Here is a 14709-nt window from a genome sequence, read left to right on the forward strand (position 1 = left end):
CAGACTGCCTCCTCTGTCATCCCCACTCTATCACTTATTTTCAATTCCTTCCTCTCTACAGGCTCATTTTCTACTGTCTACAAACATGCCTACATCTCTCTCATCCTGAAAAAAAACCAAACCCTTGCTAAACCCTTTCATCCCCACTAACTGTCATCCTATATCTCTTCTGCCCTTTGTAGCTAAATTCCTTGAAAAAGCTTCTACAATAAGTGTCTCCACTTTCTCTTCTCTTTATTCTCTTCTTAGGATTTTACAATCTGACTTCTAACCATATCATTCCACTGAAACTACTCCCTCCCAAGTTACTAATGATCTCTTAGTTTCCAAATCAAATGTTCTTTTCTCAATCCTCATTTTTCTTGATATTTCTGCAGCCTTTGACACTGTTGATCACTTTCTCCTCCTTGATACTTTCTTCTCTCTAGGTTTTCTTCCTACCCATCTGACTGCTGCTTCCATGTCTCTTTTGCTGGACCCTCCTTTAGATCATGCCCTTGGGCAGCTAGGTGGTGAAGTGGATAGAGTTCTGGCCTTGGAGTCAGGGGGACCTGAGTTCAAATCCAGCCTCAGACACTTGATACTTACTAGCTGTGTGACCCTGGGCAAGTCACTTAACCCAGACTGCCTCACCAAAAAAGCATAAAAAAAATAGATCATGCCCTCTAACCTGAAGTGTCCCTCAGGGTTCTGTCCTGGGTCTTCTTCTCTTCTCCCTCTATATTACTTGACTTGGTGATCTCATCAGCTCCCAAAGATTTAATTACCTTCTCTATGCTAATCATTCTCAATCTCTCTGCTGACTGCCAATCTCACATCTCCAAATATCTTTCAGATATCTTGAATTGGATGTCCAGTAGATATGTTAAACTCAATATGTCTGAAACAAAATCCACTTGCTTTCTTCCTAAAACTTCCCCCTGCCCAACTCCTACCTTCCTTATTACTGTGGAGGGCAATACCATCTTCCCTGTCCCTCAGGCTTACAACCTATATCCTGGATTCCTTACTATCTCTCAACCCCTACATCTAAGCTGTTGCCAAGGTCTGCTGATTTCACCTCTGCAACCTCTCTTTTGACACTGCCACCATTCTAGTACAAGCGTTCATCACTTCACACCTGGATTATTGCAATAGCCTGCTGGTGGGTCTGCTTGCCTCAAATCTCTCCCCAGTGCAATCCATCCTCCATTCAGCCACTAAAGTGCTTTTCTTGAAGTGCAGGTCTAATCATGTTGGCTGCCCCCTTGCCTCCACCTTCTCCCCTCCAACTTTTACTCAACAAACTCCAATGGATTCCAATTGCTTCTAAGAACAAATATAAAATACTCTGGCATTCAAAGCCCTCATAACTTAGTCCTCTCCTACCTTTCCAGTCTTCTGATACCTTACTCCCTGACATATACTCTTTAATTCAGTGACATTGGCCACCTGGCTGTTCCTTGAAGAAGACACTTCATCTCTAAACACTGAGCATTTTCTCTGGCTATCTCTAATGCCTGGAATGCTCTCTTTCTCCTCTGCTCTTACTGACTATTCTAGCTTACTTTAAGTCCCAACTAAAATCCCACCTTCTATAGGAAGCCTTCTCCAACCCCTCTTGATTCTAGGGGCTTCCCTCTGTTAATGATTTCTTATTTGCCCTGTATATGGCTTGCTTTGTATATATTTGTTTGCATATCATCTCTCCCATTAGATTGTAAGCTCTTTGAGGGATGAGACTGTCTTTTGCCTCTTTTTGTGTCCCCCGTAATTAGCACATGGAGTGGTACATAGTAGGTGCTTAATACATGTTTATTGATTGATATGATGATGGGCTGGTAAGTTTTCTGCAGTCACCTGCAAGATTATGTTGCATATCTATCCACCCATTCATAACATCAGGGCATTCTTTTCTATCTGGATAGTGGGTGTTTACCCCTCTCCTTCAATTTGTATACATACAATAGATAGCTGTACATAAATAGACATTTAACAGCTCCAGCAAAATTCCTACTGCCAAAGAAAAATGTCAGAGTAAGCTGTAAAAAAGTGCTTGGTTTTTTAAATGCAGAAATGGCGATTCCAAGCATTTATACAAATTGCTGTGTACTGTAGGTTGCAATTCTGAGATAGAATAATACCCAAAGTTGCAACTAAGAGCAAATCTAAGGACACTTGTTTTGAAAGTAAAGGCTTAGTCAGTGTTATGGCGTTCTGGCAATCTGCATAGTGTTACCTATAATGCTTTGTCCTGGAATTTTTACTTTATGTATTGATTTCCACATACTGGAGGTAGCCTGACTAAAATTCCTTTTATTTTATGACTTTAAAAAGAAACTAAATCTGAGGTGAGAAATGTAGCAAATGAATCATTTCATATTTTGTACAGGTTAACCCCTCCATCATAATACCAGAGTCATGGAATCTGAAGACTTTTAAATGTGTGTAGATGGAATCCACAAGATGAACTTTAATTTTTATCAGTGAAAAAGTATTAACTTCACATTAATGTTACATCATTTTTATATGATTTATATATAATTGAACCTTCATAAGAGAGGGCAGAAAATATAACTTTAAAATAGGCTCTGATGAATGAATGGATGAGAAATAAATCATAGGCTGCTATAGGGGGAGTTAAGGTGTTTTAGGTAAACTTCTAACATTTCTGATCTGACAGATATATGAGAAAAAAGACTAAACCAGGTGTTGGGTTCTGTGGCTAAATAACTTGTATCTTACTGGTTCTCAGTTCCTTTGTCATCAGGAAGACAACTTACTAAATTTAACCCCTGGATTAAGGAATTACTTCTTTTCCACTGCCAGGGATAGAGTATGGGGCCACCTAAACCAATATGGAATACCTTATATTGTAAAATCTTGGTCCTAATATCTTAATACTTCTTTCTTTGTGTTTTTAAATTTATACATCCTTAGTCTGTTTTGACTTGTTTTCCTTAAACACACACACACACACACACACACACACACACAATCAGACACCAAAAAAAAGTATTTAAGACTTTGCAGAATGGAGAATTAAGTGCATTTTAAAGAAGGTATGTTATACATATATCTTCAAGACTGAATTATGTTATATCCAATAGCTTCTCTGAGACATAGGGCAGAACATATCTGTACATGTCAAAAGGAAGTCCAAAATTAAGCTCAGGTAATTTGGGTGGGTTAGCTAACACTCAGGTGTTGCAGTAAAGGGAACTATAAAGGTGTAGGCCCTGCCTTCTGTAATGCAACATGGCGTACTGAGAAAGCACTCAGCTTGGAGTCACAAGACCTGGGTTTGAGTTTTGGCCCTGATACAAGCTATGTCCAGGTCACAATTCTGAGAAGATAGTTTCTTATCAGTAAAACAGACGTGAATACATTTGAATGATGCTGTGAAGGTGTTATCTGGTATAATGTAAAGTACTGTATCAAAACAACCTGTTATTCTGTAATAATTTGAGGCGACAGAAGCAACACTTAAGAATTTGAGACAACAATAAAGGACAATCAGGGGAAGGATAGAAGATTTGGAGCCAGAAGTTGCCTTAACCCCGAGGCATAAGTGGTCAGTCAGTCACAGAGCCAGAGCTCACGTGCAGGCCAGGCAACTGCAAAGCCAGCATTCATTTTCACCATTGCACATAGTGAGTGGTCCCTGGATTCCTTTAAGTCCAAATCTAATTTGCCCTAAGTCCTCTAAGTCCCTGTCTTAATAGACACCTTTCCCAAAGTCTCTCAGTTCTTTATTAATGACTTCCTATTTATCCTATATATAGCTCACTTTGTATAATATCTGTTTGCATGTTGCCTCCTTGATAGATTGTAAGTTCCTTGAGGGTAGGGACTGTCTTTTGTCTCTTTTTGTAACCCCAGGGCTTAGCATAGTGTTTCCTGATGGATTGGATGGTTCTATAACTTTAATTTAAAACATTCTACTTTGAATTTTTTTTGTGTGAAGGATCTGTGATTTCAAGATTTCAATTCTAGGGAGTTGTCTAAGGTACATGTGTCAATCTCCAGGGACCTGCAAAACTCCCAAGATTGGAACCAGATAAAAAGTAACTTGGAAATGGTTAACAACAACAACAACAACAATAAAATATAATATAACAAAATCATGTTAATTTCTAAATCAATATGCAGTTCACAATGATAAGTTTCTGTTTGAGTTTGATATCCTTACCCTAAAGTATAGAGAGGTTAAGTCACTTACTCAGGGTTACACAACTAGTAAGATGAGCTGGCACGCTAGAACTTGTACCTAGATTGATATTACTCCAATCTAGCTTCCAGCCACCATGACTGTGTCTATATTTGCTACCTGTATGCTGCTGCTAGATTAGTAACTGTTCCTTATTTTCCTGAGCATTCATCAATAAGATTGTAGAAGAAAGAAGTCTAGGAGTGTGGCATAAATTGAGAGAGAGAATTGATCTGGTACAAAAAAATCAACTATGGGGAACTCCATAAAACCCACAACCCTCAAATAGATAATTATCTATTTGATAATTATATATGTTTATCAAACATATGTATATTTGATAATTATCTATATTTGATAATTATCTTCATTAAGATGAAGAGGTCTTTCTACTCTGCTTAGGTTTGTGAAGCATGAATATCTATTTCCAGCAAAGTAAGGTTTAGTTCAGGATTTAGTTTTCAGTTGAGGCAAGTGGTTGTAGCAAATGCCAAAGTGTCCTTTTATGTTTTTTAAATTGCTACCAAAGTCTGTACCTAGATGGTCACAATCTGTCACAATATGAGACAATCATATGTTACCTTGGATACGAGGCTTGCTCTGTATGCAGCTAGCTGCTTCAGGTATTCTTTCTTTGCTGCTTCAGTTTTCTTTTTGTAGACCTACAAGCACAAGAGAGAGTCCTAAATTAGAGAGTACACCTGCTTTTGTTTTCAGAGAAGCATAATTAATATCAATAACCTCTTTCATACTGCCAAAAATATTCTTTTCCCAATAGTCCACTAGAAACACCTATTTTATTGAAAGATTTTTTTTGAAGAGTTGTGGCCATGGATTGTTACAAGAAAGAGAGTAGAAATAGTCCAATTTCACCTAGGTCATACTAAAGGATTTATTTAGATTAGTATGAGCATTGAGCTAGCTGGTTTAGGAAGGATATGACTTATGAACACTGGTGAGAATACATGCATGTAAACAAAGTATTTTCCATTTATACAGCAGTGAGATTATTTTCCCAGAACAGCAAAACACAGTATTTGTACTTTAGTAGCCTATAAGAACTGGTTTCCAAAAATCTTAATAACTTCTTCAGGTTCACTAATTTCATTGTTTTCTTTTGTTGGCCCCTCTACCCCCACCCTTTGTCTATAGTCAGGGTCACAGAAGTTGCATTTTAATCTTTTTCTTTTGGATTGATTTTAAGAACATTTCAATTTCATTGTCTTTCTTCCCATGATAATCTTATGCAGGCTTATGATGAGTACAGAATGGGGAATAGCACATGATTGTGAGCATTGTATATGGACCACTCTGCCTTGATCCTCTGTTGATACTAGAGGCAGATGGGTGGTGCAGTGGACAGAGCTAAGAAGACCTGAGTTCAAATCCCAAGTTATATACTTACTAGCTGTGTGACCCTGAGCAAGTCACCTCATCACTTTTTGCATCAGTTTCCTCAACTGTAAATTGGGATCATAATAGCACCTACTTCCTAGGGTTGTAAAAGTGCTTAGCATAGTGCCTGGCATGTAGTAGGCATTATATAAATGGTTATTCCCTACTGTATTTTCCAAGCAGAACACTGATTATTAAGGAACTACTCCACACTTATTTTAGAAAATAAAATAATGAATTAATGAATAAGATTTGTTAGGTATAAGGCAAAGGTCATACTGCTAAGCTAAACAAAGAAAAATCATTTCAGAGTAAAAGAAAAGATTGGTGACATGAAAATAGGTAGGAATCTGTAGATTCAGTTCCTACTTTTACTATACTATATGGTTCCGCCCATCTGTTGCTGCCAGTACTTAGAACTCTAAAACTTTCCAAATACTAGCTACTCCGCACAAGGCAAAGTTTTTGGTTTAGCACTACGAAGTCTTACTTTTTCATGTATTGAACTTTATGTTAGGGCATCAGGCTCTTCTACCTTTTTCCAATATTGGAATTCATGAGTAAAGAAATATTAATTTGGACATGTTATCTTTGGCTTTGGACAAAATACCAAAACACATATAATGTGTAAACACTGAACATAGGCCTGCAACACAGAAACACCATTTCATTATTTCCAGGGTAGACAATTGTTAGCTGAGCTTGATTCCCTGCTGTGAAATTCAATATGTGAGAAATATTATTTATTCCTGGGTACTAAGTGGTTTTAATTAAGGTGAACTATCTCAAGGTAAACAAATGATTAGCCTGGACAAAGGAGTTAGAAACAGGACCCTAATTAATACACTTAGTAATTGTTCATTCCACTTTCTCTGGACTTAAAATCATGCCTCTACTGCAGTCTTATCCTGGAGCCTCCTTACTCTGTAACATCTGGAACATCTGGGAAAACTCCAAGAGTGTGCACCCTGGAATATCCTTCCACAAGCCCTCCTCCCTTCTCCCACTGGTAAGTATCTCCTGGAGCCTCGATTCTGTGAAAGGGTCCAGGATGGACTGTCTTCAGTCCCCTCCTGATCCCATTCCTGACTTTCTCTGGACTTCACAGTTATGCATTCATTCCATGCACCTTCTTAACCTTCCATCCTCCCCTTCAGCTCCCCTTTTGTGTGTTGTCTTCTCCAATTAGAATGTAAGCTCCTGGAAGGAAGAGATTGTTATTTGTTTTTGCTTGGTGTTAGGCACATATAAATGCTTAGTTCTTTCCTTCTTCCTTGCTTAAAGAAGGCCCCCCCACCCAGCACACTGGATAGACCTCTTGAACTTATAGTAGGACATGGACACTTGCTGCGGAAGATGCATCATCAATTTTCTCATTTGCAAAATGACAGTTCAGCCTAGGTTAGACTCTGAGGTCCCTTCCAGCTCCGAGTGTAGGATGCTACAGCCAAAGGCACCAAAGCAGAGGAGGCATTACCAAATCCAGCAAACACATGCAGGTCAGTCCAGCTAGAATACAGAGGGCATGAAGAGCAGCCATGTGAAATTCAGTTGGAACTATAGGCTGGGGCCAGACTGTGTGGGACTGAAATGATGCCAAGCTGAGTCCTTCTATTATGCTAGAGGTAGTAGGGAGCCACAAAAATATTTCAGCAGAGATGATATGGGCTTTAGGAATACCAATTTGGCAGATATATGAAGGATACATTAGCAATAAGAGAGACTAAAAGCAGGGAGACCAATTAGAGGAAGATTCTAGTACTCTGAGTGAGAAGTGATGAGGACCTATGGTGGTTGCCATAGGGATGGAGAGAAGGGGTTAGATAACTGAGGTTGTAGAGGTCGAATCAACAAGACTTGGTAAATGATTGGATACAGGCATGAAAGAGAGGGAGGATAAGTCAAGGATCACTCTCAGATTGCAATCCTGGGTCTGGAAGAATGGTGGCATCTTCAGCAAAAATGGAGAAGTATGGAGGAGGGAAACTGAGAGGAGAAACAGTAGAAGTATATCTTTAAATTCTTTATTTCTAGTGGTCTAGTTGTATACATCTAATCATTTGGGTCTGAGCTAGTATTTAGTTTTGGAGATAAATGTCTGCAAACTAAAAAAAAATGAAATATTAGATCAAACACTAACATTGCATGTATTTCATTAAATAGGATGTGCTATTTATGCAGCCAATTTGGTTACTCAGCCCTTGAGAAACACGTGGTTTTACAGTTATTTACTGATTTATTTTTCCTTAGGAGAAGCAGATTTCTGTATATAGTTTCTCTAAAGCCCCTCTTCAAGACATAAATTGTAATGAATGGCCTTAAACTGGCGGGGTTTACATTTATTCTTAATACCACAGAAACCTTCTGAGAGGTTATTTCCCATAAAGATAGAGTTCCTATTTACAGCTTCAAAGTGAATATTTTAGTAAAGACATTTTTGATAGTAACACATATTTATATAATCTAAGCATTTCTATTTTATTTTTATTAATAGGATACTCAAAGTGACCCTCATTCAGGTAACTAAGGTCCATTCAGTTTCCAAAGGTTGTTCTGTCTATGCCACCCTTTTGTCTGTACTATTCCTCAAAAGGATAATTGTTAAAGAATCAGACCAAGAGACAATCTTCCATTCACATGCAGGCTTGCCTGATTACAGCTTTTACACTCCTTTATCATTTGTTGTCTACTAAAACAGCCAGGCCATCACAGGACCCTTTGTTTACATTAATTGACAGTGTGCCTAACAAAGGACATGGTACACAATTCCTTTGTTGGACTTCTTGCAGCTAAAATTATAGGAAAGAGTTAATTTCTTTTGCTAACTGTCTATTAACATTAATGGAAAGGGTAGAGTGTGGGGGAGGGCTTTCTCCATGTATTTCAGGCTGAATATTTGTCCCTCAGTTTCACTTGGGGATCAATGCTGTTATGAGGTACCTGACTAGCATTCATATTCCCATGTTTTCCACAAATGGCTCCCCATTGGCTATTGATGATTGGCTGTGTGGGATCATTCATATAAGTGCCTAAGTACCACTTTAGAAAGGAGTAAACTCATCACGTCACATTACATGGATTGATGGATTCACTTTCTCTTGTTAGCTGTAAATGTTCAGAGGAAGGATTTAAAAGAATGATTATAAGAGACATATTTCTGTATTAGTGTTCAGGGGGCAATGGGACAGATCAGAATGAAAATCTAATGCGGATTCTTTCCAGTTCATTGGGACCTTCACAGTTGAAAACTAGTCAGGGTTTATGATACTTTACATCTTATGGCTCTTTGTTTACTTTATATATTAAAACACTCAAATTAACGAGAGCCAACCTGGTTCCACATGCTGTTTTTGATGAAAATGCCTTAAGGAAGTCCTCAACATGCCACTTGGCCTCTGAATATTTATATAGAACTGCTTCTGAACCTCTAAGAGTCCTACCCAAGCACGGCAAAATTGGGATCATAGATTTAGAGCAGAAAGGTACCTAAGACTAATAATATTGTTTAACCTCCTAATGTTGCTGTTGAGTTGTTTTTAGTCGTATCTAACACTTTGTGACCCCACTTGAGATGTCCTTGGCAGACATTGGAGTGGTTTTCCATTTCCTTCTGTAGCTCATTTTACAGATGAGGAAACTGAAGCAAATAGGGTTAAGTGACTTGCCTAAGGTCACACAGCTAGTAAGGGTCTGAGGGCAGATTTGAACTCAGGAAGATGGGTCTTCCTGATTGCAGTCCTAGCACTCTGTGCACCATGCCACTTAGCTGCTGTCTGAGGTTACAGATAAAGAAACTGAGGCTGAGAGGTGAAGTTATTTATTCAGGGTCATACAAGTTATAAATGGCAGAGCTGTGATATGAAGATCTGACTCCAAATCTTGCATATTTTCTACAGGTCAGGCTGCCTCCAAGAAAATGTTTTCTCTTCCAAACAGACACTAAAAAGATTTCTGGGCCATTCAGGAAGCTGCATTAGAGGCCCCTGGGAAGGGCAAGGCTCAAGAAGCTCATCTATTGTAGCACAACATGCTAAAAATGGTGATGAAGGAATGCACTTAGAAGTGGTCTCCAACTTATGGGAGTAACATTCTGTGATGACCACTTTACTCAGCCTTCACATGTGATAAGGATAGGACTGATTTGCAATTTTGTGATAGAAATGGTTTCTCTGTCCCTCTCTGGGAAAGACAAACACTGAAAAGGAATGTGATTTATAGACTAAATATTAGTGCTTTGTTGAGCTGCAAAATGGCTTCCAAATGGTGCACAGCTGGTTGAAATAAAGTGAAAAGCTGGACAGAGGAGGATTAGAATATCATAATACACCATATATACAGTTTACTCCAGTTCATCAAAAGACTTTCGAATCTATCCTGTACTAACAGTCAGATGATATTGTTTGCTATTATGAGAGAGTTCGCAGGTTTTCTCCTAGAAATGCATCTCAATGGTGAAACTAAGATATTTATACATATTTTTATGGGTTGATAAAACTTAATTAATGACTTCTTCAAGAGAGCCAAAACTCAGTAAAATGTAATCTTCTGAATCTCTGATTCATTTGAAAAATGTTCTTAATATTTAAGTATATTTTAATAGATGAATAGTCCCTAACTACAATATACCCTAAGTTTATTTTTTTTTAAATTACTGATTGTGATGGACATGAAAAGAAAAAAAAAACCCAACAACCTTATGTTTAGGAAAATTTTTCTTATAATCTTTTTCACCATGTCACTGGGAAGAACTCATATAGAAAAGGAAACTCTTTAAAATCTCTTCTAATCCTTTCTTCCTTCCTCTCTCTTTGACTTGGTCCATAGCCTGTATCCAAGCATGTTTTATTTCAACAAATACTTTATAGCAGAAAGAAAGGCAGCATAAAATTCTCCACCTAAATTTGGATTCTATGAAGTCAAATTAGGATGTTTCTGGTTAACTTATAATACACTACTCCCAAAGTTTGTATTTGATAGCAAATTAAATTTGCATTATATATGAACCAAAATAACAGCAAGCCTATAGCAAATAAATACTTTAATTTTCAGAGGACTTCAGAAATTGAGTGCACAAGGACTTCTTTTAGTATACTTGAGAGGTGAGCTGGAGGAAATAAAACATCTATCAATCAATCAACAAACATTTATGAAGTACTTACTACTCATCAGACATTAGGCTAGAATACTGAGGATACAAAGACAAAAATATAACAATTCCTGTCCTTAAGTAGTTTACATTCTGGTAACCAAGTGTTTGATGCATACTCAAAACACAAAGTGTCCCAAAAGTCTTAGTGCAGGTTCAAAGTTTGAGAGCTGAAACCAGCACTAAGACTTTTGGGACACCCTGAATTTCTTATAGGATACAATATGTTACTACAATTGTTCAATGAAATAAATATAGCACTGATATTTTTCAATGGGAATTAGATACTTCTAAGTCAACTAAAGCTATAGGGCAAATACATTTACAGCTCGAAGGTCAGCTTGTCCCATCTTCTCATTTTACATTGAGGAAACTGAGGCTCATGTAAATGCTCGAGACTACTCTAGTAGTAAGCATCAGAGCCAGGATATGAACCAGGGCCCTCTGATAATAAATCCATCACTCTTTCTCTTGCAACACACTACCTCCCATAAACATTGTTTACCCACAATTGGACTTTTCAAAATAACTAAACTAGTCAAATTTAGTCATGTGATTTGCTTGGAAGATGTCTAAGAATAATAAAACCCAAGGAGATGTCAAAATCAGCATTTACAGAATGATAATGAGGTCCACTGTGAAACATCTGGGGAAGGAGGAAGGGGAAAGGAGAAGGGAATAAACAATTATATAGCATGTACTATGTGCCAGGCATTGTGCTAAGCACTTGACAAATATTATCTTCATTTGATTTTCACAACAACCCTGCAAAGTAGGAGCTGTTATCTCCATTTTACATTTGAGGAAAAACAGAGGTTAAGTGACTTGCCCAGGGTCACACAGCTAGTAAGTATTTAAGGTCAATTTGAACTTGTCTTCCTGATTGCGGGACTACCACCTAACTCCTTTGTAATAATCATCTTCTGAGACACATGGAAGGGCTCTCCTGCCATATTTTGTTTGTGAAGGTGGCCTAGGCTAGGTGTGATACAATAGAGTGGGATGTATTCCCATGAATAACCCCTTTATTCCACTCATCTGACAGTGAGATCCATACAAAGAATTTTTAAATAGGGTTATAGATTTAAACATGCCATTTTAATATAAATGTTGCAGAAGTAACTTTAGGATACTAAAGGAACACAGACTTAGTAGTAGAGTCTTAATTAGCCTTCCGAACCAGTGACTGCAAGGATAAACAATCTTTGACACAGAGAATTGAGAAAAGTTTTGAAGGTACTGTCAAAGGTGTGACTGACCTGGGAACACATAGGCATCATTTTGTACTCTTTGTCCTAAATCTCAAACAATTTACAGCACAGCTCAAGGCACAACATTTTTCTTGGGACATACACACCACAGATGACACCAATCCAGACATCCAAGGAAAGTAATCCCGATAAAGCAGACTTTCCAAAACTGTACTGCTCTGTTTTATAGAAGTCTCCCCTGGATCTTCTCCTTTCCCTCTGGTGTGCATACTCAGCTATTCAGCTGCAGTATAAGGGTCAGTTTAGAAATGCCAACTTGAAGGACTTTAGTTCTCCATGCTTTTATGTGTCTCCTACCAGTAGCCTCAAAGTGCAACAAAGACTCAGGTTCTTTTTGAGCTCATGGAAGCAGTGGTTGGCTCCTTGCCTCCAATCTCAACCATGTTGTTTCTGTGAGAACACTTTGTAGGAAGATTTACATTTTTTCTTTGAAAATTGGTTCTTTAGCCATTCTTCAATTGATAAATGGTCAAAGGATATGAACAGGTAGTTTTCAGAAAAAGGAAATCAAAGCTATCTCTAGGTACATGAAAAAATGTTCTAAATGACTATTGATTACAGAAATGCAATTAAAACAACTCTGAGGTACCACCTAACACCTATCAGATTGGCTAATATGATAAAAGAGGAAAATAACAAATGTTGGAGAGGATGTGGAAAAATTGGAGCAAAAATGCACTATTGGTGGAGTTGTGAGCTGATCCAATCATTTTGGAGAACAATTCAGAACTACACCCAAAGAGCTACAAAACTGTGCATTCCCTTTGATCCAGCAATATCATCACTAGGTCTGAATTCCAAAGAGATCAAAGGAAAAGGAAAATGTCCTATACGTACAAAAATATTTGTAGCAACTCTTTTTTTTTGTGGTGGCAAAGGGATGCTCATCAATTGTGGAATGACTGAACAAGTTGTGGTATATGATTGTGATGGATACTCTTGTGCTATAAGAAATGATGAGCAGGATGATTTGAGAAAAACCTGGGAAGACTTATATGAACTGATGCAAAGTGAAGTGAGCAAAACCAGATCATTGTACGCAGTAAGAGCAATATTGTACAATGATCAGCTATGCATGCCTTTGCTATTCTCAGTAATACAATGATACAAGAAAATTCTGAAAGACTTATGATGAAAAATGCTATCTCCAGAAAAAGAACTGATATAGTCTGAATGCAGACTGAAACAAAATTTTTTAAACTTTATTTTTCCTAGGTTTTTTTTTTTGGTCTGAATTCTTTTTTGCAGATATGCTTTGCATGACTGCACATGTATAATGTATATCAAAGGGCTTATTTTCTCAAGGACAAAAGAAGAGAATTTGAAACTCAAAAATTATAAAAAACAAATGTTAAAAATCATTTTACATGTAATTGAGAAAAAGTAAAATAAAAACATTCTTATAAAAGAAAATGCTCTCTCTAACAACAAAAAAATTGGTCCTTTGGGCATATATGAATATTTACCACTTTTACCATGGCATGGTCATATCAAAAGCAACAATCACACTCAGTGGTGGAAATTACAGAGTTGATAAATTAAGGTGAAAGGAATGATTTTCTATCAATTATTGTCATCCTCCATCTAATATAGTGCATAAAATACTTAAGTCTGCTAAAAATCATGGGTGTATTTTCATAGGATAAAAAGTGTTAGACAGTGTCCCTGTATTGTATTCGATTTTCTTCCTCCAGAACTTTGCTCATTTTGCTCCTTATACATGGAAAACTCTCTTTCCTTCCTCCCATCTCTGCTTATTAACATCTACTTGTCTTTTAAGGTCAAGCTCACATGCTACTGCCTCCAGTAAAACTTCTCTGTTCTCCACAGCTGGACACCTTCTCTTTTGTACTTATCATATTCTAATTTTTACTATATTTAGTGATGTATATGTCTAATCACTTCTGCTTGATTGCAAACTGCTATCTTATTTATCAATTCTATTTCTTCCAATGGTTGGCCTAATGCACTGCACATAGTAGATATAATTGTTGAAAGTTGGATGGATGAATGAAAAATATCTCGAGAAATAAAACAAGTGTGTGCCTTTAAAACCATGCTAAGTCAAGATCATTACTTGGATCTAGAACTAAGCAGGATATTGTGAAAAGAAGATCACTCGAGTCCATGTATTATTAGCAACATGGTGATTGCATATGTCTCACTTCCAGTATACACCATGAAAATTCCCATTTCCAAGTTTGATAAAGTGCAGCAGTTTCCAATATGAGTGTCTGATTTCTCACTTTGAGCATACTTAGCAGGGGTCCACTCCTGTCTGCCATCCTGCAGAGTGGCAGAAGTTTCCTGCTGGTCCATCTAGCACTGAAAATGGTCTTCTCAGTAGACCCTCTTGGTTATCAATTAGTCATTAGGAGCAACAAGTATTTATTGACAGTTTGGCAACTGCACTTGAAAGCCACAGAAGGAACTTTACCTTTAAGTGGAAATGAAAGAAGCCATATACTATCTTTGCTGTCTTTAAATATACTCCCATTTAGCTCTTCTAGTTAGGAGTTTTTGCTAAATACCTGAAGTAATGACATTGCCTGTGTGGCTAATTAGACATTTAAACCCCATGGAGTCAATGAAAGTGCCCAGAAAATTAAGAATTAACCATGTGCTATATTTTAACATGGGCAGCTAGGTGTACAATGGACAGATTGCTAAGCCTGAAAGTCAGGAATACTCATCTTCATGATTTCAAA

At 37.5% G+C, this 14709-nt stretch overlaps 1 protein-coding gene across 1 annotated transcript in view; it reads right to left on the minus strand.

The window, feature by feature from the left end:
• LOC114053720 (thymocyte selection-associated high mobility group box protein TOX) overlaps positions 1-14709 on the minus strand; it is a 371079-nt gene that overhangs the window by 24136 nt on the left and 332234 nt on the right. The window contains exon 6 of the mRNA XM_027876850.1: positions 4771-4851. Within this exon, the coding sequence (XP_027732651.1) occupies positions 4771-4851 (81 nt within the window). The remainder of the gene's footprint in view (positions 1-4770; positions 4852-14709) is intronic.

This window comes from Vombatus ursinus, unplaced genomic scaffold (assembly GCF_900497805.2).
Source record: "Vombatus ursinus unplaced genomic scaffold, bare-nosed wombat genome assembly UNPS02014812.1, whole genome shotgun sequence".
Taxonomy (NCBI): Eukaryota; Metazoa; Chordata; class Mammalia; order Diprotodontia; family Vombatidae; genus Vombatus; species Vombatus ursinus.